This window comes from Haliotis asinina, chromosome 11 (genome assembly GCF_037392515.1).
Source record: "Haliotis asinina isolate JCU_RB_2024 chromosome 11, JCU_Hal_asi_v2, whole genome shotgun sequence".
Taxonomy (NCBI): Eukaryota; Metazoa; Mollusca; class Gastropoda; order Lepetellida; family Haliotidae; genus Haliotis; species Haliotis asinina.
The window spans coordinates 43,922,379-43,949,941 of NC_090290.1; the positions used below are offsets into that span (position 1 = coordinate 43,922,379).

Consider the following 27,563-nt stretch of genomic DNA (forward strand, 5'->3'; position numbering starts at 1 on the left):
CCATCTGAGTCACGACGTGGAGTATGTTACGTTTATGTCAGAACGATTGTAAAGCTCGGGATCAGAGTTGCTTGGTTTTCACTCCGTTTCTGGAAAACGAACAAATATCAAATGCTTAATTATGTTTAATTGTGTCAAAAGTACATAACGTGAATTTCACATGCATTATCATCTTGAAATAGGTATCCTAGGATCACAACCAGGTTGGAAGAATGAACTTATAAACACATTATATTTAGTCCCATGTGTAACAAGTACAAAATACATAACAAGTACAAAATGTATAACAAGGTTAAAATACATAACAAGTACAAAATATGTAACAAGTACAAAATACATAACAAGTACAAAATATATAACAGGTACAAAATATATAGCAAGTACAAAATATATAACAAGGTTAAAACACTTAACAAGTACAAAATATATAACAAGTACAAAAAACACAACTTGTAAAAGTGTTCTGGAAAAATAAAGTATAATAACATGTCTTGTCTTATTTATCTGTTTTGGATCAATTTAGAACACCTTTAACAGGAATACAACTGTCAGTGAAAAGGTTCACATTTTCACAAGTCCATTATGTATTCAAAATCATTGTTTCATGGGTTGAAAGTAGTTCCTATGCAAATTAGCCAAGGTTTAATGAGGTCAGGCCGGCTGTTTTGTCCTTGGTTTTCATTGGCTGAAGATGTGCAGCATCTTGATTGGATGTTGAATGTAGTTGCATTTGGAAAGTGTGAAGTTTGTTCACTTGCTGTCTTTCTCCCAAGTGGGCAAAGTGATTTGAAAGTCATGGGAAGGAGATTCTGACTTTGGTGGAATTCAGGTTAGTTATATTTGATTTTACATAAAGGAATAAACTACAAAAATACGTTTAATTGTTGAACGATTCATTCAGTATTTATTTTAGCTGAATTAATGTATTTGATGGAGGTATATTTTGACTCAGGATTGGCAGTTGTTGTTGTCAATAATTTCACTTACAATTGATTCAGATTAATATTTGAGTCCAAGCAGATTGTACGCTTACTTTTCTGGTGAGAATTAGCATTTCCATTTCCATGCATATGTATTTTAGGTCCTTGGATCAGGGGTATAATTTTGGTGCCGCACAACATGTGGACAGTTTGATGCAAGCTGTTCCATAGATGGTACGACAATCTCATATTTCGTTGTCTGGAATATGCCAAAAGTGTTCCATAATTGCCCTGCTAAGAATCTCGTTATGTAACTGAACCATTAATTTTATGATGTCCATTTATTTGAGACCTTTTTATATGTTCAGTGGTAGTGGAACCATTGTTATCTGAACAATGGGCAATACCTTGAATGTGATAAAAGGGTTATTTGACGGAGATTTACATATCCATATACATTGTTTCAGACTTGTGTTATCAGTCAACTACAGCAATAAATCCCAACTACAGGCTCAACGGAGCTTGGTTTTCTGTTGTCGAGCTATCCCAGTTACAGATTTGGAGCCTCCAGTGAGGATCGAACTCATGTCCCCTGGTTTACAAATTTGTAATTCAACAGTTTTTTAGAAAGTATGATGTTTGGCCCTTGCATTGCCGTATACCATTGATAATCGATAGCCGTCAACATCAAGATAAAAAACGCTGCATCACAGACTTCAGTTTTAGAAAGGAGGGTCGATTGTACCTCAGAGCAGATGATGAACACAAAAATGTATAACTTCTGTCTTCATTTCATCATTAAGAGAAGATTTTCACAGTGGTTTCACTTTATGGTTTAATTAAGTACGATCTATTTTAGCCGTGAAATTAATGTGGTGTACACACCAGAACGGGCACGGTTGAAAGCATGCGTACAGAACAATGTGACATTCATTCATCATAAATTCGTAGTTATTTACTTTATTTATGCCAAATCAATTGTGGTACGTACTTTCGTCTATTTAACTTGAATACTTGAAGCGAATTTAGAATATTTGAGACGGTTTAAAAGGTGGGTGCGAATGTGTTACTACGTGGGTGTTTGGTTTTTTTTTAATCTTTGTGTAAAAGGGTGTAGATATCCTGTGGTGTATTATACACAGTGAACCTAACCTTTTTCCACTGATCAAAATGAGAAAGGTTATGTCTGCTCCAATGCATATGTGTTTTCACTTTTTAATGCGTGGACGTATAGCTAAGCGCATCAGACATCAAACGCATATGTTTGTTTAGAGTGAAGGGGAGCGTTAAAGTTTAGAGTATTCCAGCATATTGTGAATACAATCAAACTCAAACGACATAAATTTCATTTAGAAGTACTAGGTAATACACTAGCATGTGCTACTGGGGAAGATTGTCATGGCTTGTACACACTTTGTACGCCATTTAGTTCATGAACCGTTCTCATCCCAACTTCAATGTCTGTTTGAGTGATTGCAATAAGGAAATGCAGCAATTACACCGACGGTGTTTGATTTGGTGGCAAAAATCGTATGGTTGTCATGGTGAATTACACGAAAGACGTTTAAGTGGAGATGTCTACACTGATCTCAAGTTTGAAAGAAGGCGTTTGAATTTAAATGGAAACATGATGAATTAGGCATATACTCATTGTGGATATAGAGAGCACATTATTATGCACATGAAGTAGGCTGATTTGTCTGCTTGTAAGTATGTTCACTTGTCGCACATTACTATCATGGTAGTGTTAACACTCCTTCTCACCAAACGTGCACCTTCACCCTAATTCGTCGTCGCATGATTGTAAGTGCAAAAATATCGAACTTTTTCATAAAAGTTAACGTTAGTTTGGAAATAAAGATACATTGCGCATTTTGTATTAATTTACCACTACCTTTTCCATGATGCATTACGATATGTAAAACATCAGGTTAGTTGAAAGCGACGGTGCATATATTTGTTGCATCAAATAACACAAGTGATAGCGCATGTTATCTTTTCATGCATCGTGTGGAAGATACCATGTTGAATTTTAGTGAGATTCTCAAGAAGGACCATTGTCGCTAATTCTTGGAATATCACTTTATGCCCCAAAAGAAAGAAAACATCAACATAGCGAAAATGTACATCCAGTAACTTTGAAAAAGTAATTGCTTATATATTATTGAAGAGTTAGTGACTGAGTGAGTTAGAATTTAATGTCACATCGGCAATATTTCAGTCATATCGTGTCGAGAACATTTAAGATTGGGAAGGAATACATGTACAATATAAAAAACCTGTCGACGATGGACAGTAAAATACTAGTATATCACAGACATAAACACACAAGTAGTATGAAAAACTAAATGTTGTAATTAAAGAAGACAATACAATATAAAACATGGGCTATAGATTGCCAAGAACTGAAGGCATACCACCATACTAGGGGCCATGGGGACTTACAGTAACTTTGCTACCATATATTATTGAAGACACTTCATATCACATCCATATGGATGTGATAACTTGATAAACATAACTTGTTAAATTATAAATATTGTGGGAAGATGCAATCGTATGCAAAATTAATAGGGGTGTAATGTGTGACACTTGACCCTATATATAACCTGAACACATCCATGTGTTCGTCTGCTAGGAGAAGGATCTAGGCTGCATACTTCTTGTCTCTTATTTTCGGACTTTATCATTTCTTTATTTTGCGTGACTCATAATAATGACTGATGTATTTTATGTGTCAGTTCCATATATGGCTATTTAATATAACACAATAGTCATACGTCATTAACAAATTTGATGACGCAATGAAAACATGTGGTCCATCATTCATGCTGATTTCAATCTGCACTGATCTAAAGCTCTGACAGGATACATCATCAGCATATAAATACGGAACCATGATTCCTGTATATGTGTACAAGTTAAACCATTAAACGAGTAGCAGGGCTGCGCGTCAGTTGCGCACACGCACATCATTCATGAACTAGGTTTGTTGTTCTTCAGTGGTGGACGTTTCATTGGAGATGTGTATAGGTGAAAACACCAACCCTGAAACAAACAGGTGTACAATAAAATAAATGTACCAATATCACATATTAACATAGATATACACATATAATTCATACATATGCTATAACTTTATAAAATGGTTGCTTCAGAAACCACTTACATTTACAAAATGTCTTGCATTTGAAATACACGATATATAAACAATACATAAACGTACCAGGTTTGTGGGCCTAGGTTCATTACACACCTGGGGACGCTGCTGTATCTGTACGTATCAAATGCTTGTTTCCAGAGAAAATAATAATATGCAAAGCCATGCTAATAACGAACAGATAAAGAATCATCAGCAATGATACAGTATTCAAACATACAAATGTTGCTGTAGCTGAACACGATATAAGACAATGCAAAAATAAGATCTCATTCATCCATTCATTCGTTCATGCGTGTTCATTCACCCATTTATGATTACAAAGCAATATTTGTGTTTATGCAGTCATCACACGGTTAACTTTGCCTTTTATCAATCATGTTATTAATGTTACATTACAATGAATGCAGAGTATTTATTGGCCCATTTACAGCAATAAGAACACCAAATTCACAGTGCTATGCATACTGAGACAAACAAACACTCATACACCATTCAAGACATATCCAAATATGATATGAACAATAACAAAATAAAGCAGCCAAATTACCTCAGAATGCGATCCAAAGACTTTATCAAAAGATTTGTCCCAGAAAATCAACAAGACATTTCAACACACTGACGTTTAAATGTGGAGTGACCACAAACCTTCTAATATGTAGAAGTGTAAAGCTTAGCTGATTGTCCTAGCTGGCTGTGAAGACAAAATTACCTAAGTTGGAAAGGGCTTATGTTATTGTGTTACGATATACGATAAGCATGCTCAGTCAACTAGCTTTGAGTGATAGACTAAGTTAAGGCAGGCTGAGTAATAGGACAAATAGTATGACTAAAACTACGCAAAAAACTTCAAGCAATTATTTACATGAACTCTATTCTATACACAGCATGTTAAAACAGAACAAAATCGTACAAAATATGTTACTGTCACATACGTTTATCAGCGCGTGTAATGGAACTATTCTAATGAGATGTATCATGTATATAATCATGCTCGGTAATGAACAAATATACATACTGAAATTACCATGAATAACTTTCGTAACGTAAAAAATTATTACTCACTCGTTGAAGATATCACTTAGGAGATAAACATCATGTGTTGGCCAATTTTCGGATGTTATTGTGTATTTGAAGCACGGGAATACATTTGGAACCGACGTGCAACCGTCATGTTGTTATCGACATTGTAAACAAAAAAGCAAACCAAAGGGTTTTACTGTCTGCACTCGTTTATATCGAGTACGAGTACAGCAGTAGCTCATTTGTGACGTCATTCTATCTTTACGTCACAATATGATTTGAGTGACAAAACAATTGTTTGCGATGCGATGTTTCTTGCAGTTTCCGGGAATGTTGGTTTACAATATTTAATAATTTTACAATGTTATCACACAATACAGATGCCGTACGTCCTAGTGGTTTACGGTTATGACGTTACAATGCTAGTACATACGTCACAATAGTATCAGACTTTGCTTGACTAGCCAAAAACTGAGAGTCATCACGCTCGTTGAATTCTTAGCAAAGAAGCATTTTGCTCGATATATTCTGTTGTGTGAGTAATAGATAAAACAATAAACTATGTCCCATGTAATACCATTAAAATACTCTTTAAAAAGGTCGGGGAAACTGAACTCCCAGTTAGAATAGGAAGTATAAGCGTCAACACACTTTTCAATGAAAGACAGCTCTTGAGCGGACAATCATTTCTCTTTGTCACTACCAATGAGCAATGCATGGTGTACACGTGCGCAAATACAATACTGCAACATAACATTTAATCGTGGGTATTGATTTTCTCAGCACAAAATACCATAAACTTCATTGAACTGCACCAGTTTTGCACTCATTCTTCTGACATATTGTTTCACCAACGCCCACGTCAATCGCTCTCGTCACCGTTTTAGGTTGTTTAGGTTTCCAGTCAAGGACAATTGTTTATTATTTTTTTTGAATATGCATACATAACTCGTGAAATTATGGCTTATGCTTTCCTCAACTTAAAAGAAGAGAACGTGTTAGTGTCATTCTTCATTCCCCACAGGGACAATCAAAATCATTAATCAAATAACAAGTAGTATAATATACTAAAACCCCAGAGAATGAATTATTTCCTTAGTGAGTGACTGAGTGAGTTTAGTTTTACGCTGCACTCAGCAATATTCCAGCCATATGGCGACGGTCTGTAAATAATCGAGTTGGACCAGACAATCCAGTGATCAACAACATGAGCATCGATCTGTGCAATTGGGAACCGATGACATTTGTTAACCAAGTCAGCGAGCCTGACCACCCGATCCCGTTAGTCACCTCTTACGACAAGCATAGTCGCCTTAAGTGGCAAGCCTTGGTTGCTGAAGACCTATTCTACCCCGAGACATTCACGGTGAATTTTTTTGCTTAGAATCACTTCAGTAGGATACACTATAAAGTTATTATTATTTGCACCAACACATTAAGAAATATCCTAATAAATCAATTATACTCGATTATCCTACGGCCCTGTGTGAATAGCCAATGTATTATGCTCGTTTTATGTGACATCAGAAGTATTACTGAACAGCTGTGCGATAAATGTTATGAATAATAAATGTTATCCCAAGAGAATAATTATTAGCTTGCTTTACCAGTAGTGAATCTACCATGAAAGTACATTTAGCACTGTCTCCCTACGACCCGTGACGGTCCCGGGGTAGAATAGGTCTTCAGCAACCCAGGCTTAACATAAGAGGCGACTATGCTTGTCCTAAGAGGCGACTAATGGGATCGGGTGGTCAGGCTCGCCGACTTGATTGACACATGTCATCGGTTCCCAATTGCGCAGATCGATGCTCATGTTGTTGATCACTGGATTGTCTGGTCCCGACTCGATTATTTACAGACCGCCTCCATATAGCTGTAATATTGCCGAGTGCGGCGTAAAACCATACTCACTCACTCACACTGTCTCCCTGCTCGTGGCACATTAGTTTTATGTCTAAGTTCATGAATATTTGCACCATAACGTTATTCCCAAATGCCATGATGAAAATAATATCGATTCATTGAAAGTGAATTGGAAGAGTAAGCCCCATATCCTGTTAGTGTCAGAGTGGTGACAATGGAGTCTGTATTTAGCATACATAAACTCATGGGCAAAAGAAACTTATCACCCGACATTATTTGTGTTAAAAACGACAAAAACAAAAAAATGTCAGAAAGAATGTTTATATAAGAAAGATAAGCCATTTACACAGCAAAAACTGTATTTGTTGATGCCCTGTCAATGTTCATGCATGCAGGAAGTGAGGTAGATGACACATGGGGTGGACGTGAAAGTTTACACAGAGGATTGCATTCACAGAGTGTGTGGAAAACTGAATCTTGGAAGTGTCTGAGCACTCAGTACCTAGTGTGTCCACCCCTTGAATCAATGCACGCTAGTACACGTCTCCGCATTGATGTCGTCAAACGCCTGATGACGTCAGGAGGAATCCTCTGCCACAGTTCCAAGAGAACTTGCTCCAATTGTTGGCGATTTGCTGGTGGTTGCTGTCGTTGTCTTAGCTGTCTGTCGAGATGATCCCAGAGGTGTTCAATGGGATTCATGTCTGGGGAACGTGCTGGCCAGGGCAAAACGTTGATGTTGGCGTTGTTGAGGTAATCTTCAACGATTCTGGCAGTATGCGGACGTGCATTGTCCTGTTGCAAAAGAACACCTCTTGGCTGTTGACGCACAAAGGGCAAAACAACTGGCCTCAAGACTTCGTCCCTATACCTTTGGGCTGTCAGATTTCCATGCAGGATGACAAGCTGTGTCCTCTGATCAGCACAAATCCCACCCCACACCATGATACCACCTCCTCCAAATGGGTGCACCTCTTGAATGCAGTTCCTCGCCAATCGCTCACCTCTACGTCGGTATACACGGGCTCGGCCATCATTTCTGTACAAGTTGAAACGACTTTCATCAGTGAAGAGCACTCTCTGCCAGTCACGTCGCTGCCACCGACGTACTGTTCGTGCCCACTGCAGCCGACGTTGACAATGTTGGCGGGTCAAGGGCATTCCACGGAATGGACGGCGAGCTCTGATACCAGCAGCACGGAGACGTCTTAGTACGGTTCGTCTGCTGATGCGGTGTCCCAAGGCTGTGGTCGCCGTTGACGTCGCTGTGACGAATCTGTTCCGTAGGTGTATCGTACGGATATGGCGGTCTTCGGCGGGCGTCGTAACCCTTGGTCTACCTGATCTTGGACGGTCAGTGGTCTGACCTGTCTGCTGAAAACGTCTCAGGAGGTTGCTGATTGTTGCCTGGCTGCAGTGGAATGTTCTGGCAATCTGACGTTGTGACGCCCCCATATGGGCCATACCGATGGCCCTATTGCGTTGCTCCGATGACAGTCGTGGCATAACTTTGATATGCTTTTTGATAATGCATGATTGCACTGTCGAACAGCTGTATTTATGCAACCAATGTGCACGAGAACTTTTGGTTACACTCAAAAAACCTTTTTCACTGTTTTTCGTGCTTTCACGAAAATCACAATATCTCGGGTTTTTTGCTTGCTACTCAGCTTAAAAATGTGTTTTAGCGAATGTTTTCTCAGTATGTTTTACCTAGTTCAGTTTTGTTTAGAAGCGTAAATGGAAATTTTAAAGTGATAAGTTTCTTTTGCCCATGAGTTTACATCATGGATGTAGGAAGCGATTTGTTCCTGGTCACATGGATTAGGTCAGTTTGTCTGCTTGTGGATATTTTTATGGAACAAAACAACTGATTTGGTCTTGAGGTTGGTTGCTTGGTTGGTTGGTTGCTTGGTTGGTTTTACAGTTTTAGGGCGACATGGGCCAGTAAAAAGCCTATTTGCGCCCAACACATTGACTTCATTTAAATAACAACCATATGAAATTGCATTGTATTTTCAAAGGGAATAGTTTAATCAAAATAAAAGAAACGGCAACAGTATCAGTATTACTTTAGATAGATAAATAAGCATATCGAATAACCTCTGCTTGGTTTTATGCATTTAAAACCCTAAGTAACCACTTTCAAATGTTCAAATGTTTTAAAAACATAGACTTACATCTAAGCCATTCAAGAGCCTGTCTAGATAATTATCATATTTTCCAGAAGACGAGACAAAATCTAAAACTGCCCGTTGCAAATGTTTTGGGGGGAGGGGGCGGTTACCCATAATACATGTCTAATTCTCGTAACTAATGCCAAATTCAGTTCCGACTTGATATAGCTAAAACATAAGCCATTTCGAAACATTCTTCGCCAGACGGTCGGTAGGATATTTTGCCCTCATAAATATGGCTTTATTTATTGTAAAGTCTGTTAATCATGCACATGTTTGTCCCAAGGCGTTAACAGACAGATGAATTGTATGTCGAATGGATTTCGGAGTAATAGATGCTGAGTAAGAACTAAGCACGATTACTGTTGTACCTGTATTACCATCTGTTGCACAGTCTCGCATAATATACATATAATACCAAGTGGAACTGCTGTTTCTTCTCTGATTTTCCTGTTGGCGGTATAGAAACCACGCATAAACGGTATGTGTTTCTTAGCTATTTCAAACGACTATCATACACTGAAGAGTGTTCAAATTTTCCTGGACCCATAAAGTGCAGTTCTAAGAAGTGACGAGGTGATGGTTCAAATGAATTCCTCATATTTTTACTTTAGAGTCATTAGAGCCCTATGAACATTGTTTGAAGCATTCAGCTACTCATGTGGTTTTCACCTCAAGTGAAACTAAACATAAAGTTCATGATTCGTCTGTTGTTTAACGCCGAATAGGGCAACATTCCAGCCATATTGCGGAGGTCGTTAAATCATCACGTATGGACCTAACAGTCCAGTCATCAACAGCTGGATACGATGGCATGTGACAAGTAAGTCATGGAGCTTGACCACTTGATCCCGTTTGACGCAGCCGTTTGAGGTATGGGTTGGTAAAGGTCAATTCTAACCCGGGGTCAGCCCAGACCACACACCTGGGTCTCCTTACGCGAAGCAGCCTTTGCGGAGGTTAACCTTCATTCCAATTTAACATTTTACTAAGGTTACCTTGCTGACTAACGACCACGTTAGTATTTTGTGAAATGAGGCCCTGGTATAATCTGAGCTAGTCTGGGTTTCAAGGTGAAGCTGGGATGGTATGTCAGCCTTTGCATTGACTGACCAACTGCACTGTAAAAACAAACGACTCATCCTAACAGATCTACCAACAGTTGATGGCGATATATAGCCTGTGATTTTTTTGTCTGTTTGCTTTTATATATTTTATATATTTATATTTGTTCACACACACATACTTACAGTAGTAAGGACTTCTTTTCATCTCGGAGTCTTTGTGGTGGCTTCAGATTGTTAACAGAATCACCGAGTCTTTCGGCGTTGCCATTAGTGAATGGGTCACTGGAGTAGATTTGGCGTGGTATGTGGATTTTTCAGGATCTTGTTGGTTCTGTAGCTTCGAACGACCTTTGGTCAAAGTCTCAACTACGGAGTATGGTCCATTTAATCATGGATCCATCGTGCCTCCCATCCTCTGGTCTCGACGGCTGTTCTTGATATACACTGTTGATTCAACTTCTATCTCCCTGTTGGTAGTGTGTCGCTGATAGTTTTCCTTCTGGTGATCCTGTGCATTGGAAATATTGTCAGAAACAATGGAACAGGTGCCTTTGCATAGATCTAGGTTTCAAGCACTTTGGGGCAAGAAGTGTTTGGTGAAGGTGCTGTAGCTGTGCCGTCGGGTTCAGGTCTGTCGGTTGCTGGGCTACCATGGTGTGCATTTAGTCGAAGCATGCGCTGGTGTGTGGTGTGCGAACAAGGCACCGGGAATGTTTTCGTTCCAGTCATCAAGATGGTCACTGACGGGTTCCTTCAGAGCTGCGTTTAAAGTCATGTTGTAGCTTTCCCAATGGCTGTTTGACTGAGGATGGTAAGCCGAGGTTATGCGAAATGAAAATGTTCTATTGGTGAGTCAATCACTTTGTTGATCAATGATCAATATGTCCATGCATCACAGTCGAACCGATTTCCAGGACAGCAGTTGACCATTAGGACAAAATGGTCGGTCACCACAACAATGTACTTGTTGCCTCCTGGTGTCTCTTGTAGGGAGATGATGGTGTCAATTCCAAACAGGCTGCAGATTTTAACAGGCACAAATATGGAGTGGAGTGGTGGTGTTTCTGTGTTGACTTTCGGAGTGATGACAAAGCACTTCGGACTCTTAGCATATATTTTGCACGTCGTTCTTCGTGCTGTTCTGTCAAATGGGTTAATACCGTTTGAAAATGATGACTTCCACAGAGGTCATAATGGGCCGACATTTAAAATTCACTCAGTAGGCCTGGGTCTGTAATTTATAGATCTAGAGCATTTCGAAAATCGCTTTTTCAGTAACCCTTTATGTGATATTTGCTTCCACTTTTGTCAAACCTTGAGGATTACCTCCAAACAGATATCTAATTTTATCTCTATTTACCATGTCTCATGACAAAAACTATATGACTAAAGCGTTTGATTTACTTCAACATATGGCATAGTGGGCTATCATGTGATAAATCAAACGTTTTCTCATAACTGATCTTCGTCTTTTCCCCTTTTATGAATCTCCTTAGTATTGTTTCCACTCATGTCAAAAACCTTCTTGTGAACATGCTCATGGCAGAGTTCTTCATCAATAAATACAAAGTTCTTTGATCAAACAAGTATTGTCGAGGGCACAAAAACTTCTCCAAATCGGAAATAATACGCAAATCCAGTCATTCGGGAATACATTGGCTGCATTTGGATCTGTTTCATTTCCTTACTCGGTATGTTAATCATCTCAAACATTTCTATTAAATTGTACAAGCAAAGCTGTTTACCTCATAGTTTAGCTTTGTTCAGTATATTGACCAACCCACGACTACTTAATGTGAGCCAGAAATAGAAAGTCAGACAGCATCCCACCTTTCACTAACGAACAGAACAATTGTCGTGATAAGAAAAGCATAGTAAAATATAGCATATTGCTAACATTGTTGATACTTCACTTGTTATTGTGGATTTTGTTATAGTTTGAATGTAACCATGGTTCACGAACAATGGCGTAGTCAAGTGGATTACATCATCACCCTAGTTGGATATGGAGTGGGATCGGGAGCATTCATCAAATTCCCTTTCTACTGCATGCGCAACGGAGGAGGTAATCCTAAGTTTCAGATCTGTATCCCAACACCAACAAACGTACACACCTTCATGCCTTAGACTATAATGATCGACTTCTTAAAAGGTAAGCGCTTTAACTTCCGACTGTTTATCATACTTGATATACAATGGCATTAATGTTTACACAGCAGCTATATGTTGGAAAGTAAATATATTTCGTATTGCTTGTTTGCAAGGAGCTTACCTGATACTCTACACGTTCTTCACAATCATTGGAGCCATCCCTTGTGTGTTTCTGGAGATGACAATTGGACAGTTCTCTCAGAGTGGACCTATAAAAGTCTGGAATATGTGTCCTGCTTTCAAAGGTAACAAATACAATTCATTCAAGTGACAAAAAACAAACTGCCTAGAAGAATGAAGTAATGTATTTCGACTTGCAACATGAGGGCAACTTTCACTGTGCATCAGGAAAGAAATTTGAGATAAAATGAATACCCAAATGGTAACCAGTCTTGTTTTGAAACTAAATATGCCCTAGTTTCAACATGTAACGTTTGCATGGGTGATCTATTCGTCATGGTGCTACGATTGTGAGGCATCCTTCAGGTAAGCCGGTGATATTGATTTCAATCACAGGTTTTATATTTCTTGTTTTGTCGCCACAACGTCCAAAGTCATGGCAGTCGGTGAATCAGTGAAGTGAAATAGCAGCTAACATCTCGAAAGGAACAGGGATTTTCAGTTGTAACAATACTTCGTAAATCAAAACGCTGGGCTTTAATACACATTTCTTACATCGTTGCAGGGTTAGGTGTCGGTTCTGTTGTCGTTACATGGATGAATGTTAGCTTTTACACTGCCCAGTTCACATGGTATATGTACTACTTCTACCACTCGTTCTCATACAACCTGCCCTGGGACAAATGCGACAACGCCTGGAACACCCCAGCATGCATATGGAACAAGATCCCTACATCCAACGACAAAATGTCTAACACAACGTCTAACACAACGTCTAACACAACGGACGGAGGGATGACAGCTGCCGAGGAATTCTGGAAGTTAGTTTCTGAATACCTAGGTTTCTACAAGGTGTTGTTTATGAGGTGGAGAGTATATTCCTTCCAAATGAGTCTGGATCGTAAGAACATAATTCTTTTGACAATTTATTCTATGATCTGAGCTGAATGAAAACATAACAACATTAACATTAAAGTACTGCCTGAAACAGAATAAAATAATTTCATATTGTTACTCTGAATCCATAAAAATTACACAATTGCAAATAGCATAGGTCGAAATAACGTTACTTGTCGTTTAGTGGGATGCGTGTTAGGATATCCAGAAAAGCCTATTTACTCGTAAAATCGAGAAAATACGAATAACTGGCAGGCTGAAAATAATAGATCAGACTATATGTAATGGTAAAAAAAGTGTTATATAAACAGACCAAAAACAAGACATTCTTGTAATGTCTTAAGTATATAGGTTGCATGGCTACCGTAGTGAGTGAGTGAGTTGAAATTTATCATCGTATCGGCAATACTTCAGCCATATTGTATACATAGTAATAAATGGTACATTCTGAAAGCCGTCATCAAAGGACAATAAGATAACTAGGAAAATAAGTATATCACTGATATAGAAGTAAGAGTAATATGAAAAGCTAAACACTATCAGCTGAGAAGGCAATACCATATAAAAACACGCTATAGACTACCAATAACCTATGGTACGATCACCGTGCCAGGGACAATGGGAACTTACAGTACTTTTGCTTTCCATATGAATCCTAACTGGATTTACATCATCTCTTCAGCCGTTAGCAATTTAGATAAATCTAGCTGTACATTAAAACAGAATATATACTACGATTAGAAATAGTAGTAAGTTTACATTAACAATGAATGGATTTACTTACCCTCTCAGGAGGACAATAATTTTACAATACTTCAACGCACTTTCAGGGTACAGCCACAAACTATCTCAGTTACTTATGTAAACTACCCCAAAAATATTATATTGCTCTATTTACAAACTATTCATCAAAATTAAACTAATAATGTATTTCTTTTATAAAATCAATAATTTAATTAAACCTACTTAACAGTAAATCGTAACAGTACTGTGAAGATTCCTGACAGTTCGCACAGGGAAATACTTATCACTTGTGGGGGAAACGTCAACACTGTCAAGCGATTCTTTCATCAAAAGGGATACAAAACTGAGGATCTTCACCTTTTAACAAGTATTTATGAGTATATCTAGTGTGGCCAGTTCTATACCGCATAAAGACCTTCTCAAATCTGGACTGACAATCCAGACAGGTGAAAGCAATATAGGATTTTATTTAATTTAATTTATTTTTAACAACGTAAGTGTTCCACTTCTGCATCAGATCACGGATCAATCCTGTGATGCCAGCTTTGTAATCATAGTATGGAATAATGATTGTGTGAGTGAGATACCATTTAACGTCCCATCGGCAATATTGCCGCCATATCGTGCGAGAAGATATATGATATTGAAATGGAACACATATATATTATATAAACTCGTCATCAAAGGACAGTAAAACAACTAGAATATCACAATTACAATTAACACTAGCAAAAGTGATGATTATATATATAATATAATAATATATAAAAAACATAAAAGAAAATTTTACATATGTATATATAAGATGTATCACTATATTAGGAGCTTCCTGCATGGAGCCGAGATGGACTTACACCATCCCTTCAGCTGCTGGCGATTGTCACTCAGCAGGACAATACTATTACAATACGGGGCATGCTTCACATATTCCTTCATCACAAAGGATACAAAACGGAGCATCACCTCCGTCATGTGTGTATCTTGTGTGGGCAATGCGACATCGTCGCATGATGACCTCCTCAAAACTGAACTGACAACACCAGGGTTTTATAGCATGAGATTTATTAATACTTAGTTGCTTACATAATCGCTCATAAATATGCATAAAGCCATGGTCTGTTCCAAATAAGCTGCTCATTTCTACACTAATTTCGCTGTTGTAAATTTCTCCTTTTTTCTACGTTTGCTATATTTGGGCCAGACTAAGGTTAACAGATATTTCACACATATGAACTACAAAAACTGTAGGCATAAATGTGGAAAAGTTGTTTTTTTTCTGAATTTCCGACAGTACTGTAGCCTCTTTCCCAGCACCACACCCGTGCTGTCGTTGCCATACGCTTCACAGAGCTAGACCTTAATCTGTTTTGTTGAATTCTTTCTCCTGACTTACATATTGTTTGCGTAACGCCCACCTCATTCACAAGATCTTGTCCATGACTTACGGTTATTCAATCCACAGATTCAAGACGCTGGAAGTGAGCGATGGACTGCACAATCTCGGAGGTCTAAGATGGCCTCTTGTTGGATGTCTGGCCGTCACCATAGTGATCTTATTCCTTTGGATATTTCAAGGAATCAAAGTATCAGGAAAAGTAATTTACGCAATCAAAGCTATGCAACTTTGAACCTAATTCATCTCTGATACTGAGCTTACATCAGCGCATCAGTGAAGGTTTAAAGTCACATTGGAATTATTTCATGAGGTTCAACTTGCACGATAAATACACTCCCCCAAACCTGGAAAGAACAATAAAAGAACTAAGAGATAACAAATGCAGTTGTAAAGCTCCCGTATAACCCTAAACGCTTTTTAAACTATTAATGCAACGCAGTATAAAAAGGACGATACAGATGACAAACAACTGAAGGCAGATCGTACACCAGGGACAATAGGGACTTCTTTTGCTTCTGGAATGGACTCCGGTGTACATTTTGCCGTCCCTTCGGCTGGTAGCGATTATAATCTGATTTACACAAGCACAATAACAACATATATTCTGCGATTAAAAGAAAGGTTCTTTGAATGAATGTTTAGGGCGAAGGGAAGAGAGATCAGTTTCAAAAGCTCAAAGGCCTTTGATAGAAGGCGTAGCCATTACCAATGACACTGACTACACATGTGTTCTGTGAATGCGGCCTAGTTTAATGCCCATTCCTTTGAAATAGATGCATGTTTCAAGTCTATTTTCTGAGATGTCAGCCAAAGCTGACAGGATAACAGCGACATGGGTGCATGTTTCAGTTTCAGTGAGACAGATAACTCCTTGTCGGATTGTCAAACTGAACATGTACAAAAACATCTAATCTCATATCCGTCCCTGGTATAATGATCTACCTTCAGTCGTTGGCAGTGTATAGCTTTTTACTTTGTATTGTCATCTTAAATTCAACTGTTTTAGATCTAATTACTAGTTTTAAATTCGAATATGTGATAATCTAGTTATTTTACTGTCCTTCGTTGACAACGTTTAACGATTTACCATTAATTATAATGTATGATATGAATTCTCGTCTCGACTTGGCTGAACTCACTCGACAATTGGGTGAACTAGCGTAACATACACTGTAGGATTAAGTTTTGCAAACCGGGGTAAACCGGGTTCACCTCTGTATTAGCCGTGAGGAGTACGAAACCTTCAACGTTATTTGGTTATTCATCTTACAGTTCTATAAATCAAGTGAAGAACAATCATCACGATCATATATACACAATTTTAGATTTTTGTCAGTAAATGGAATTCACTTTGAATCACTTTGACATAGCCATAACAATGAGGACAGTCCGCGGATGTGTGGTGATATCGGATTGAATGAACGAGTCTATCATTATTGAACACTTTAGCTTTCAACTGATGTTCAGTATTCTTTGGGTCAGTGTCTAGTGTCTGCTGCTTGAAAAACCAAATAATTACACAAATTTCGAAGTTGCTATTCCAGACATTTTTCTTGCGTAGCAGGTGTGGTAATAGCTCCTAGAGAGGTTGACAAACTTCTCCAATCGTCTTTGTCTTACACTAACCACGTGTATCTTTAATCGATCCTTTCCATAAGTAGGTGTATAGTTCACGCACATTTAATTTCTCAAAATTCAGATTCATGGCTTGTGCTTTCCGACTAGATCCTCTGCTATCGACGCCATTTTGAACTGAAAATATTTCCGGAAGTCATAAAGGTCCTTGATAAAGATAACACATGAAAGAGTGATAAGATCCTTTTTGGAAAGTTCTATTCCACTGAAACACAAATGTATTCAATATAACAAATTATAAAGTAATTACAGATCGAAATAAAAATAATCAATTAAATCAATTACATTTAAAGCAACTAAGAACTAAATGAGGATAAACTTTATTAAAAAGGTGTAAATTTATGTTAGAAACATAGTTCTTTCAAACGTGAGGCTTATTCAGCAAAAACTACATTCCAAATTTTAACCTTATTTAAATTATGGACTGTAGAATGTCCTCGAAAAGCACTTAAGCTTTCTGGCCTTTGGTCAGTTTGCATTCGGTACTGAACCATGTTTTACAAATATGTGGATTAACAGAAGACAGCTGTACCGGGTACTATGAGATTCGATAAGGAAGCTGAAAACGTATATTTCTGATGCATGTATTTGGTAGGTATGTTTAGTTTACTCGAAACCGATATACAGTGTCCTATAAAATAGCTAACATGTTTCGCTGATCACTGAATAACTGTTTTCATCCAGCTTGTCTACATCACTGTAATCCTTCCCTATACTCTCGTCTTGGTTTTCCTCATCCGGGGCTCTCTACTTCCGGGTTCAGCAGAAGGAATATACTACTACATCTACCCTAAATTTGACAAGCTCAAAGATTCCAAAGTGAGGATAAACATGTTTACACAAATGTGACATATGGAATTGCATTGGTCTTCTCTTTCCGTAGGTTGCATTCCTGTTTCGTATTTATCACAGCGTTTGTTTTATCTGTACAATTTTCCTTTACATCGTAATAATTTGCTTACCTGTAGGTATGTTCATTTTATTCATTTTCTCCAGAGATGAAGGGTTAGAAATGGGTGTTCAAAAGTTGAAAAGTGCAGAACAGAATCAATGAGAAAGGTTTCAAGATTACACCTTGATCACCAGAGATGAAGGATTAGAAAAGGTGTTCTAATGTGGAAAAGTGCAGAACAGAATCAATGAGAAGGGGTTCAAGATCACCTTGTGATGAACGTAAATGCAATTTTCAAAGCTAATGTTACAGTTCATTAAGCTGATCAGCGATGTATATACATGACACGCTTGTATGGTTTTAAGGTGTGGATTCAGTCATGCAACTTCGCTGTGATTTCGATGGGTATAGCCATGGGGTGTATCATCACTTTGTCTGGACACAACAGAAAGGATAACAACTGCTTCAGGTATATTTAAGATCATACAAATTTCACACATATGCTTCAGACGTTGCTTTAGTTCATAATAAGGCACTGATTGTGACTGGTCAGAATCAAGCTCTCGTATTTTCAAAGGACAGTATTTAGTAAATAGAGTTCGTTCTACTACCATGTATAGCGTAACAAAGCACACTTTCGCCCTGAACTATTATATTGTTAAAGCTTTAACGATATAATAGTTCAGGGCGGAAGTGTGCTTCATTACACTATACATCACAGTTTGGTGACGGTTTATGTTCGGGTTAAATATCTTCTCTAAATCATTTTAATTACATCTGTGATTCTCTTAAACCATACATGGCAATATGACCATCTCATTTCTACTACCAACGAAAGTTTAGATCAGTACATGCAGCTGAAGCTGACTAGTCATGCGACATTTCACGATTGTATCGTGGGAATGCTGTGTGATGCAACTACAAAGCATGAAATGGGAAGCGTCGAAGCAGTCTACTGTGGGAGGCTGTACGAGGCGATGACAACTGACATCCATCGTGACGTCGGTTACATTGTGACGTAATGCAAAAAAGTTCGATTTCGAGGGGGCAGACTGGAATGGCGCAGTGACGTCAACACATTGTGACGTAATGCAAAAAGTGCACATTATCGTCTGATAAAGTATTGTCGGCCTTTGATCTTTCACCGAAGCATCTTGGAATAGATGCTAACCAATATAAGATAAGTATAAATGTACGTCCCAACCCAGGACTAATGATTAGCTTGATATTCTTGCATTTATTAAAACATTCAGTATTTTAATTCTATTTCAATAATAACGTGTTCATGTATTATTTCTTAAAGGGATGCAATAATATTCTGCATGATTGATTCACTCACCAACGTTTTATTTGGCTTCGCTTTCTTCTCTGTCGTTGGTCACGTGGCCTTCCAACGTGGAGTAACTGTTGAAGCGTTTGAATCCTCTGGTGAGTAACATATGGGTATCTCGAAACTGTTATCTATTGCTGCTGAAGTTAGTGGTACAAAGGTACCAAGACTCTGTCGTCGAAGGCTTTAAAACTGATGATTTATGGTTTGTTAACAATATGTAATAATATTGTTAAAAATGTAATCAAAACAGTAAATATACAAGGCCAGCATCACTATCATTTATCCTTTAAAATGTAGGATGCATCGAGCCATATCAAGAGTCACACTGAAGCTATCAACAAGGTATTCCTTTCATAATAAACATTCAGTGATAAAAGAATTTTTCAGTAGTGCATTTTATTGTTATGCCAAACAAGAAATTAGCTAACACCGGAAATTATATGTACTTACGTTACGTACAGTATCTATGTATATGACTGTTTATCTAAAACGATTGCATGCTCTTATACCATGCATAACTTTCTACGTAGAAACACAAGTTTAAGACAGTTGTTTCCTTCCTTTCTACGTTTTAGGATATTGCGACAGCCAGAGATGTTTACGAGGAAGTATTTTGTTGTTGTGGACCATCAATGTCTATTCTAGGACGCGCGATTTACGCTGATAATTATCAAATCGCACCTCACGAAAACAGCATAGCGCGAAGTGTCTGGCATATTGAGTTTATCCCCACCTTCCTTTCAAAAACCATATGTAAACATTTTATATCGACAGGCAATGATTTATCAAAATAGAAAATTAATTACTTAATTAAAATCGTCCGAATAAAGATAAACATATTGCGTATCACATACCGTTTTCAAGACACAGTTTCTTAAGAATCTTTTTTAAGAAAATCAGTTCTTTTTAGTTTCGTTTTCGAAATCAATACTTGGCACATATATAGGTCTGGTAGTGTACTGCTGCCTTTTGGTAGTTGTGGAATTCTGAATAAAACAGGTTTGTGTTTTCATGGCAACGCGTTTTGACTTCGACTCAAATTGGTGGTAGTGCTCTACTCTGGAGCGGAACTCTATGACCATTCAAAGTTTCCTCACCAAATTTGGCACATCGGTAGTCTGAACTTTTATTCTTTGGTAGTTGAGGAATTATGAATTAAATACGTTTGTCCTTTCCATGGCAACAGTTTAACTTAGACTCAAATTGGTGGTCGTGTTCTTTTCCAGAGCAGAATTTTAAAACCGTTCCCTATTTCTTCGCTAAATTTGGCACGTAAAATCATAACTAGCAGACATATTCATAACAGTATTTTGCCATTGTGAGGGATAGCGATGACGTTGTCTTCTTGTTTGATGTTATGTCGACTGGTCAAAACACAAATGAGATTATAATTTTTGTTGCTTTCATTTGGGTACTAATACAATTATCACTCTCTACATTGAATTGCTACTCCTACTGTGTTCCAGGGCTTGACTTGGCCTTTATCATCTACCCTGAGGTCATTTCCGCTCTCCCACTGCCTCAGCTATGGTCTGTGATGACCTTCCTGATGTTCATGTCTTTGGCTATTGATTCTATGGTAATGATGACGCCTCAGGTCTCTCAGAATCACTGAACTGTTTCAGTTACCAAAGAATCAGTTATACTGACACTTATCTGACCCTTGTACTAACATGTTGGTGTGAATGGATGTCCTGACTTTTAAATGTTGCATATGTTATACACGTGTTTTACCTCCGTTTTGGCTACTGTTTGACATATCGACGAGGAACCCACGGTCATTACGATACATAAATGATAAATATGAAACTACCACTTAGTTTCTGTTCAGCGTTTCTGTTCATGTGTTTTACCAATAGCCCAGAAGGATTACGGAAGGGGACAACACAAATAGACTTGACTGTACCTATGTGGGGAATCGAACCCGGGTCCTTGGTGTGACGAGTGGACACTTTCACTGCTAGCCTTCTAGCACAAAACACTTCATAATTATCACGCTGTGGGTGTTTACGAATACGCATATTACAGGCACCCGGTGCTGAACTAGTCATCTCAGCTTTGGAGGACATGTTTCCGCAATTGACGAGGCGACGCTGGCTTAGCATCGCTGCTGTGCTCCTAGTGCTCTTCTTGATTGGATTGATATATGTTTCACGGGTAATGGTACTCTTAAAGTCTCTTCATGTTTACTTTGATATACATTTCACGGACCCGTGACGGTCCCGGGGTAGAATAAGCCTTCAGCAACCCATGCTTGCCATAAAAAGCGACTATGCTTGTCGAAAGGGGCGACTAACGGGATCGGGTGGTCAGACTCGCTGACTTGGTTGACACATGTCATCTGTTCCCAATTGCGCAGATCGATGCTCGTGTTGTTGATCACTGGATTGTCTGGTCCCGACCCAATTATTTACAGACCGCCGCCATGTATCTGGAATATTGCTGAGTGCGGCGTAAAACTAAACTCACTCACTCACTCACTATACATTTCACGTGTAACAGTGAACAGCTTCAACTCGTTTGGAATATGTAGTCTTCTATTACACAGTTTAAGGGATATTCAATAAAAGGTGTCACAACTTTTGATTTTATCTATCGTTACTAATGTAACATTGTAAAGGGACCATCGATGCAATCCAATGACTGGCCAAAAGTCAATTCCCTGTCAGTTATATCAATTACCGCTTATGCATATCAAGTGAATCCGTCTCAGTCATCGATACAATTCCGGATTCGTTGAGTGATACTGCTGATCAGATGTGTAGTTTCAACGTGATTCATTCTAAACCATTATCTCTGCAGTTCTTGGAAAGGGGTTGGTTGTTGTTAATGTTGATATGTTTGATGGGCGGCAACGTGTGACCATATGTCCATAGTTAGATGTTATGACACTCAATTCCGACACCAACACTGTGCATTCTGAAACACAATTCGACGTCGATGTTGATGCGAAAATGGCACCAAGTGTTACACACGAACCATATGTGATATACCAAGAGTGACCCGTGAAGGTCCATGGTAGAATAGGCCTTCAGCAACCCATGTTTGCAATAAAAGGCGACTGTGCTTGTCGTAAGAGGCGACTAGCGGGATCAGGTGGTCAGGCTCGCTGACTTGGTTGACACATGTCATCTGTTCCCAATTGCGCAGATCGATGCTCGTGTTGTTGATCACTGGGTTGTCTGGTCCCGACTCAATTATTTACAGACCGTCGCCATATATCTGGAATATTGCTGAGTGCGGCGTAAAACAAAACTCACTCACTCACTATACCAAAAGTACATAGAGATCGTGTATGGGGCACCAGACCTGACAACAGATACAAAGCATAATCATTACGGCGCAAAAGAGTCTCCTTGACCACCGACGTCACGCAGTCGCATCCGAAAAATGACGAATTCATTAATATACTAGTCTAAACAATGCACACATATGAATATCAGGCAGTTGTTATTCCATGTCTCTCATCCCTTTTGAACAATCTACACATTTCAGGGTGGGGTATATGCCATGACGCTTGTGGACTGGTACGCCTACTTTCCAACGACCTCCGTGTTTGGTGTCCTGGAGTGCATTGCTGTGGGTTGGTGTTATGGTAAGAATGCATTCTTTTGGACGCCCCTAAAAATCTCAAATTACTTTACATCTCGATAATTTCAGATGAATAAAATAAATAAATAAGTCAAATAAAGTATTGCATCAGACATCATTCTAGTCACTGGTCCGTCCACTTGAAAATCTGTTATTTTATTTTGGGCACATACATATCTGAGATATGTAGACATCCAAGACAGGAGATACTGGAGTGCTGATCAACGTACATATAAACTCTCCTGTTGCATTTTGAATGGTTTGGTTGAAAAATAAAGTTAAAAACATCTCACCTTTTTCTGTTAACTTTAACGTGGATGTGAAACTGTTTTATTTACGCAGCCAATACAATGTAAAAACAGGCCTTACTTCACCAACAGTTGAAGGTAGATCACCACACTATAGGGACTATAGGTCCTATTTGGATTTACACCATCCCTTCAACTACTAGCGACTGCAACTTTAGTAATAATTTAAAATAACAAAAATACTACGTTTAAACAATATTTTACTACGTTTAAACAATCTTTAAGTCTAGGTTTACTTTGTGCGTATCCTCACAAGAGGGCAATAAGTTTCCGATATTTTAACCCCATTGCAGGATACAACCACTAGCAATCGCAGTTGCTAGTTTATACTACCATTACACAAAATAGCATATATCGATTTACAAAATAAATTTAACTATTTCCTTTACATAGTTATCAACTGATAATAAACATTTTACAAAAGATCCTCAATTGTTTGACATTAAATTATGTATTTCTTGTCATGGAAAAATGAAAAAAGCAGACCTTGATTCTATCATGACAAGGGAAACTCAATGCAGGATATTTAGCCTTCAACAAATATTCATGATTGTATTATATTGACTTTTTAACAGATTAAATTCTTGTATATATTAATTGGTTCCTGCTTTTTAAATACTGTCAGTGTTAAGTAAGCATGAGACCTCACTAACTGCCACGTAGGAGAAGGAAGTAGATATATTTTCTAGCTCAATTCCAGTAGCAGAATGGAGAGAGTTGTTCAAATCCTCGTGTTCAACTTAAATCTGTACTGTCGTGAATGAGTGAGTTTACATTAAGACGTAATTTGACTTGAACCAGATATTTAATAATGCATATATTTAAACCAATACAATTCAAACACAATCCCGTCAACAAAGGACAGTAAAATAGTTAGACCACTGGACCATGACCATTGAACCAGGATTTACACTGGCCTCCAGGGCCTAGATTTTCGAAGCTCTTTTAGCGCTAAGATTGTCGTAAGATAATGTTAATGAATGGCACTTACGACTATCTTAGCGCTAAGAGAGTGTCGAAAAGCTAGGCCAAGTGATTTGCATAGTTACAACTAACGCATACAAACACTACTATTAAACCACAGGGCATACAAAACATTATTATTGTCATGGGACCTAAGTACCTTCGCCGGACTATTAAATTCGCCTGCTTTAACCGAGGTCCACAAGCTAAAGATTTCAAAAGTTGTTATTACAGTTTTGAAGAGAGTGACCCACGTTTCAACATATTAGTAGCCGATTGTAGTAAACTGTAGCTTGACCTTCAGATTCAGATTCAAGATGAAAAGGTAATGCTTTTAAAGTAACAGCTGGTATTGCCTGGTCCCTGCTTCAGGAACGACTCACAGTCAGTCCTGTTTTTGGTTTTAGAACCTGTTTCTCAAAGATTGACGTGAATAATTCCAAAAACTATCTACACATTATCTTTGGCCATGCTCGTTTCGTTGGGTGCATTGTTTTCTGTTTGTTTTTTGCAAAATTGTCATGCTTGCTATTTTTTATGTGAAAAGACTAGTATTACAAGACGATTTTTCTCCCTAAGGCACAAAGCGGCTTCAAGAGGACATTCGTACGATGTGGGGAAAAGCGATACCTCGGGCCATGTCCATAAGTTTTAAGTTTGTGTGCCCTCTATTTCTATGTGTAAGTAATTCTCGACTGCTAAATATTATACACTACCAAACAAGAGGGCAAATTCGCAGCAAGTAATCAGTCATGATACATATTACCTCCCTTTGCAAGGGGTCAGAAACGTGTGCGTGAAGATTTACAAATCTTGTAAGTGATGAAATTTTATCAATGTTGTGAGTGATGAATATTTACAAATATTGAACATGACGAACATGATTCCAAACTGTAGTTTATTATAGTACTGAAAGAAAGCTATTTGTATTTAAAGCACCATATGATCCTCTTTTTTGTCTTCCCCCTAGGGTGACTTTGTGTATGTTTTACGTTCCAACTGTTGTACCAGGTGATCTGCTGCTACTCCTTCTACTCCTACCGACCCCCGAAGTTAGAGGTCTACATCTACCCAGTCTGGGCAACAGCAATTGGGTGGCTCATATCCTTTTCATCACTTCTGCCGTTTCCAGTTGTTTTCATCTGGACGATTTACAACACCCCAGGAGCAACCATGAGAGAGGTAAAAAACAACTAAAAGACTCGAAGTTATTGCTTCTCACTCTACAACTCATTTGTTGTATGTTGTCACTTATATAATGTATAACTAATGTATTCTGGCGTGTATTTTTTCATTGAAAGTGACGGTATGCCACAACAAAATGTTTGTAACTTACAGGTCGCAAGAAAGGCATTCAGATGTTAACCTTTCCCTTTTTATAGAACTTCAAAGAACTAGGGACCTAGGCGTGTACTCTTCGTTGCTTCAGATGTTTTTCAATAATTTCTCAATACAGCCAGTTTATGATAACGTGTATAAATGTCCGTGCACATATCGCTTACAAGACCGGGCTGTGGGGAATCTGTCACATGAACATGTCATGTCACCTAGCATCCAAAGCAATATTTCATCACATATCACCAACTGTTTGATAATTAGCAATATTGTTATATCACATTGACAATTTTTCAGAAATTTAAGAAATCCTTCCAGCACAGTGAATACTGGGACAGGTCACCGCCGGATGAAGGTGTCCTGGATAGGTTCCAAGCATTGGAAGCACTTCAGAATGACACAGTCTGACATGGGAAATGTGTTACGTCTAGGACAACCCCAAGTATCGTCATTTTACGTTCATTAGATGTATTTAATACTACATCCCTGATGCAATCTGCACAAGTGGGATATGTCACGTGTCGATCAAATCAACGAGGTGTACCATGCGATCTGATTTATCAAGGATTCCCACGACATCTGGCGCCAATTTGAATATCAGTCCAAATCCCTCTCCTGGTGTATGAGTCAAATGGTGATGACTTCCGATCATGAAAGGGTTCGCTAGTATTATGTTGTCTCAAACAGACAACTCCAACCTTTTATTATGTTGTATGTGACATTTTTATCGTTTTCAATAATGAAATTACTGGTCATGTACTGTACATGTCTATACATGTTACGGTTTGAATGCAAAGATGGACAATTCACTGATCAACATCATGAGCATTAATTGGGATATCAAACCATGTCAGAAAGCCTGACCACCAGATCCCCGTTAGTCACCTCGTATTACATGCATGGGCTTCTGAAGACCAATTCTAACCCGGATCTTCACGGGTCACTGTAAGATGTGTTATAACGAAGAGAATTCCAGAAGTCCAGAGCGATGTTTGGCTTGACCCACACCCACAAAGAATCAGACATAGCGCAGACAAGAATGGTTATACACACATATATAACGAATGATTATTATACCATATTTTAAAAGCAAAATGTTATACGTAAAACGTGCATTGAGAAGAAATTTCCCTACAATCACAGGACATATCTTCAGCAATTCAAGTCAAACAATAATGACACTAATGTTCGCCTGGGCATTTGGATGCATGAATTAATTTGGGGAGGCGGCAAGGTAGGCTAAAAGAACTCTATAACAGCAATATTCATGTGCCAGAATCGCTGCCTCATGTATGTCATCAACCGTTTGTTCATACAAGTAAGTCTTGAGATCAGAATGAACACTCTACTTGAAATTTCTTCATCAAAACTAACTGTCTCAAACCATTAAAATTTGTGATCTCCTTAGACCCACACCACCTATCAAACAATGTTTCCTTTTCTCTAGCAAATTCTACAGAAGTCACATTGACGACTCTCATTGGTGTGCAAATATTGCTGGATATTGTGTTGACAGGTGATATGTTGTTGTGTTCGGAAAACTCGAACATGGTTTTAGAATGCTTTGTCTGCCATGTTTGTTTGTTGTGTTTGGAAATTGGCCAATGAGAGCCGTCTTGCGTTTCCGAGCCATTCAGAGATTACTGACACTGTCGAAGTTTACCGAAGAGAGGCCAGACGTTTGTTCAAAGAATGAGCCGCACTTTAAACTGCACTTTAAAATAGTTGGGCAGTGCGGTTTTCGATCAGGCGTCTAGGATCGCGAGTGTCAACCCTTGTGTATTTTATGTAATGAGTGTAGTGGTAGAATTTCCTAAAAATCCATTTCTTCACCGATTTCATTCAAATTTGAAATATGTGTCAATTTTAGCATCTACAAACATTATAAAAGTCTAGATATATACTTTTGAAAATTATCATCCAAACAGAGATTCGACCCCCTGCGGTCACAAATATAATGTCAAAATATAAAGTCTTGGTTTGAA

The 27,563-nt window shown here is 38.3% G+C and overlaps 1 protein-coding gene across 1 annotated transcript; it reads left to right on the forward strand.

Moving 5' to 3' along the window:
- The first annotated feature begins 767 nt into the window (after nt 1–767).
- Nucleotides 768–27,563, forward strand: LOC137255849 (sodium-dependent dopamine transporter-like). Its single transcript, XM_067793422.1, has 14 exons — nt 768–829; nt 12,151–12,278; nt 12,478–12,609; nt 13,050–13,305; nt 15,588–15,720; nt 17,841–17,975; nt 18,414–18,517; nt 19,352–19,476; nt 20,848–20,960; nt 21,410–21,538; nt 22,877–22,976; nt 24,823–24,923; nt 25,255–25,425; nt 25,876–27,563. Exons 2-14 carry the CDS (start codon nt 12,164–12,166, stop codon nt 25,984–25,986), a joined length of 1,725 nt encoding a protein of 574 aa, XP_067649523.1. The 5' UTR covers nt 768–829; nt 12,151–12,163; the 3' UTR covers nt 25,987–27,563.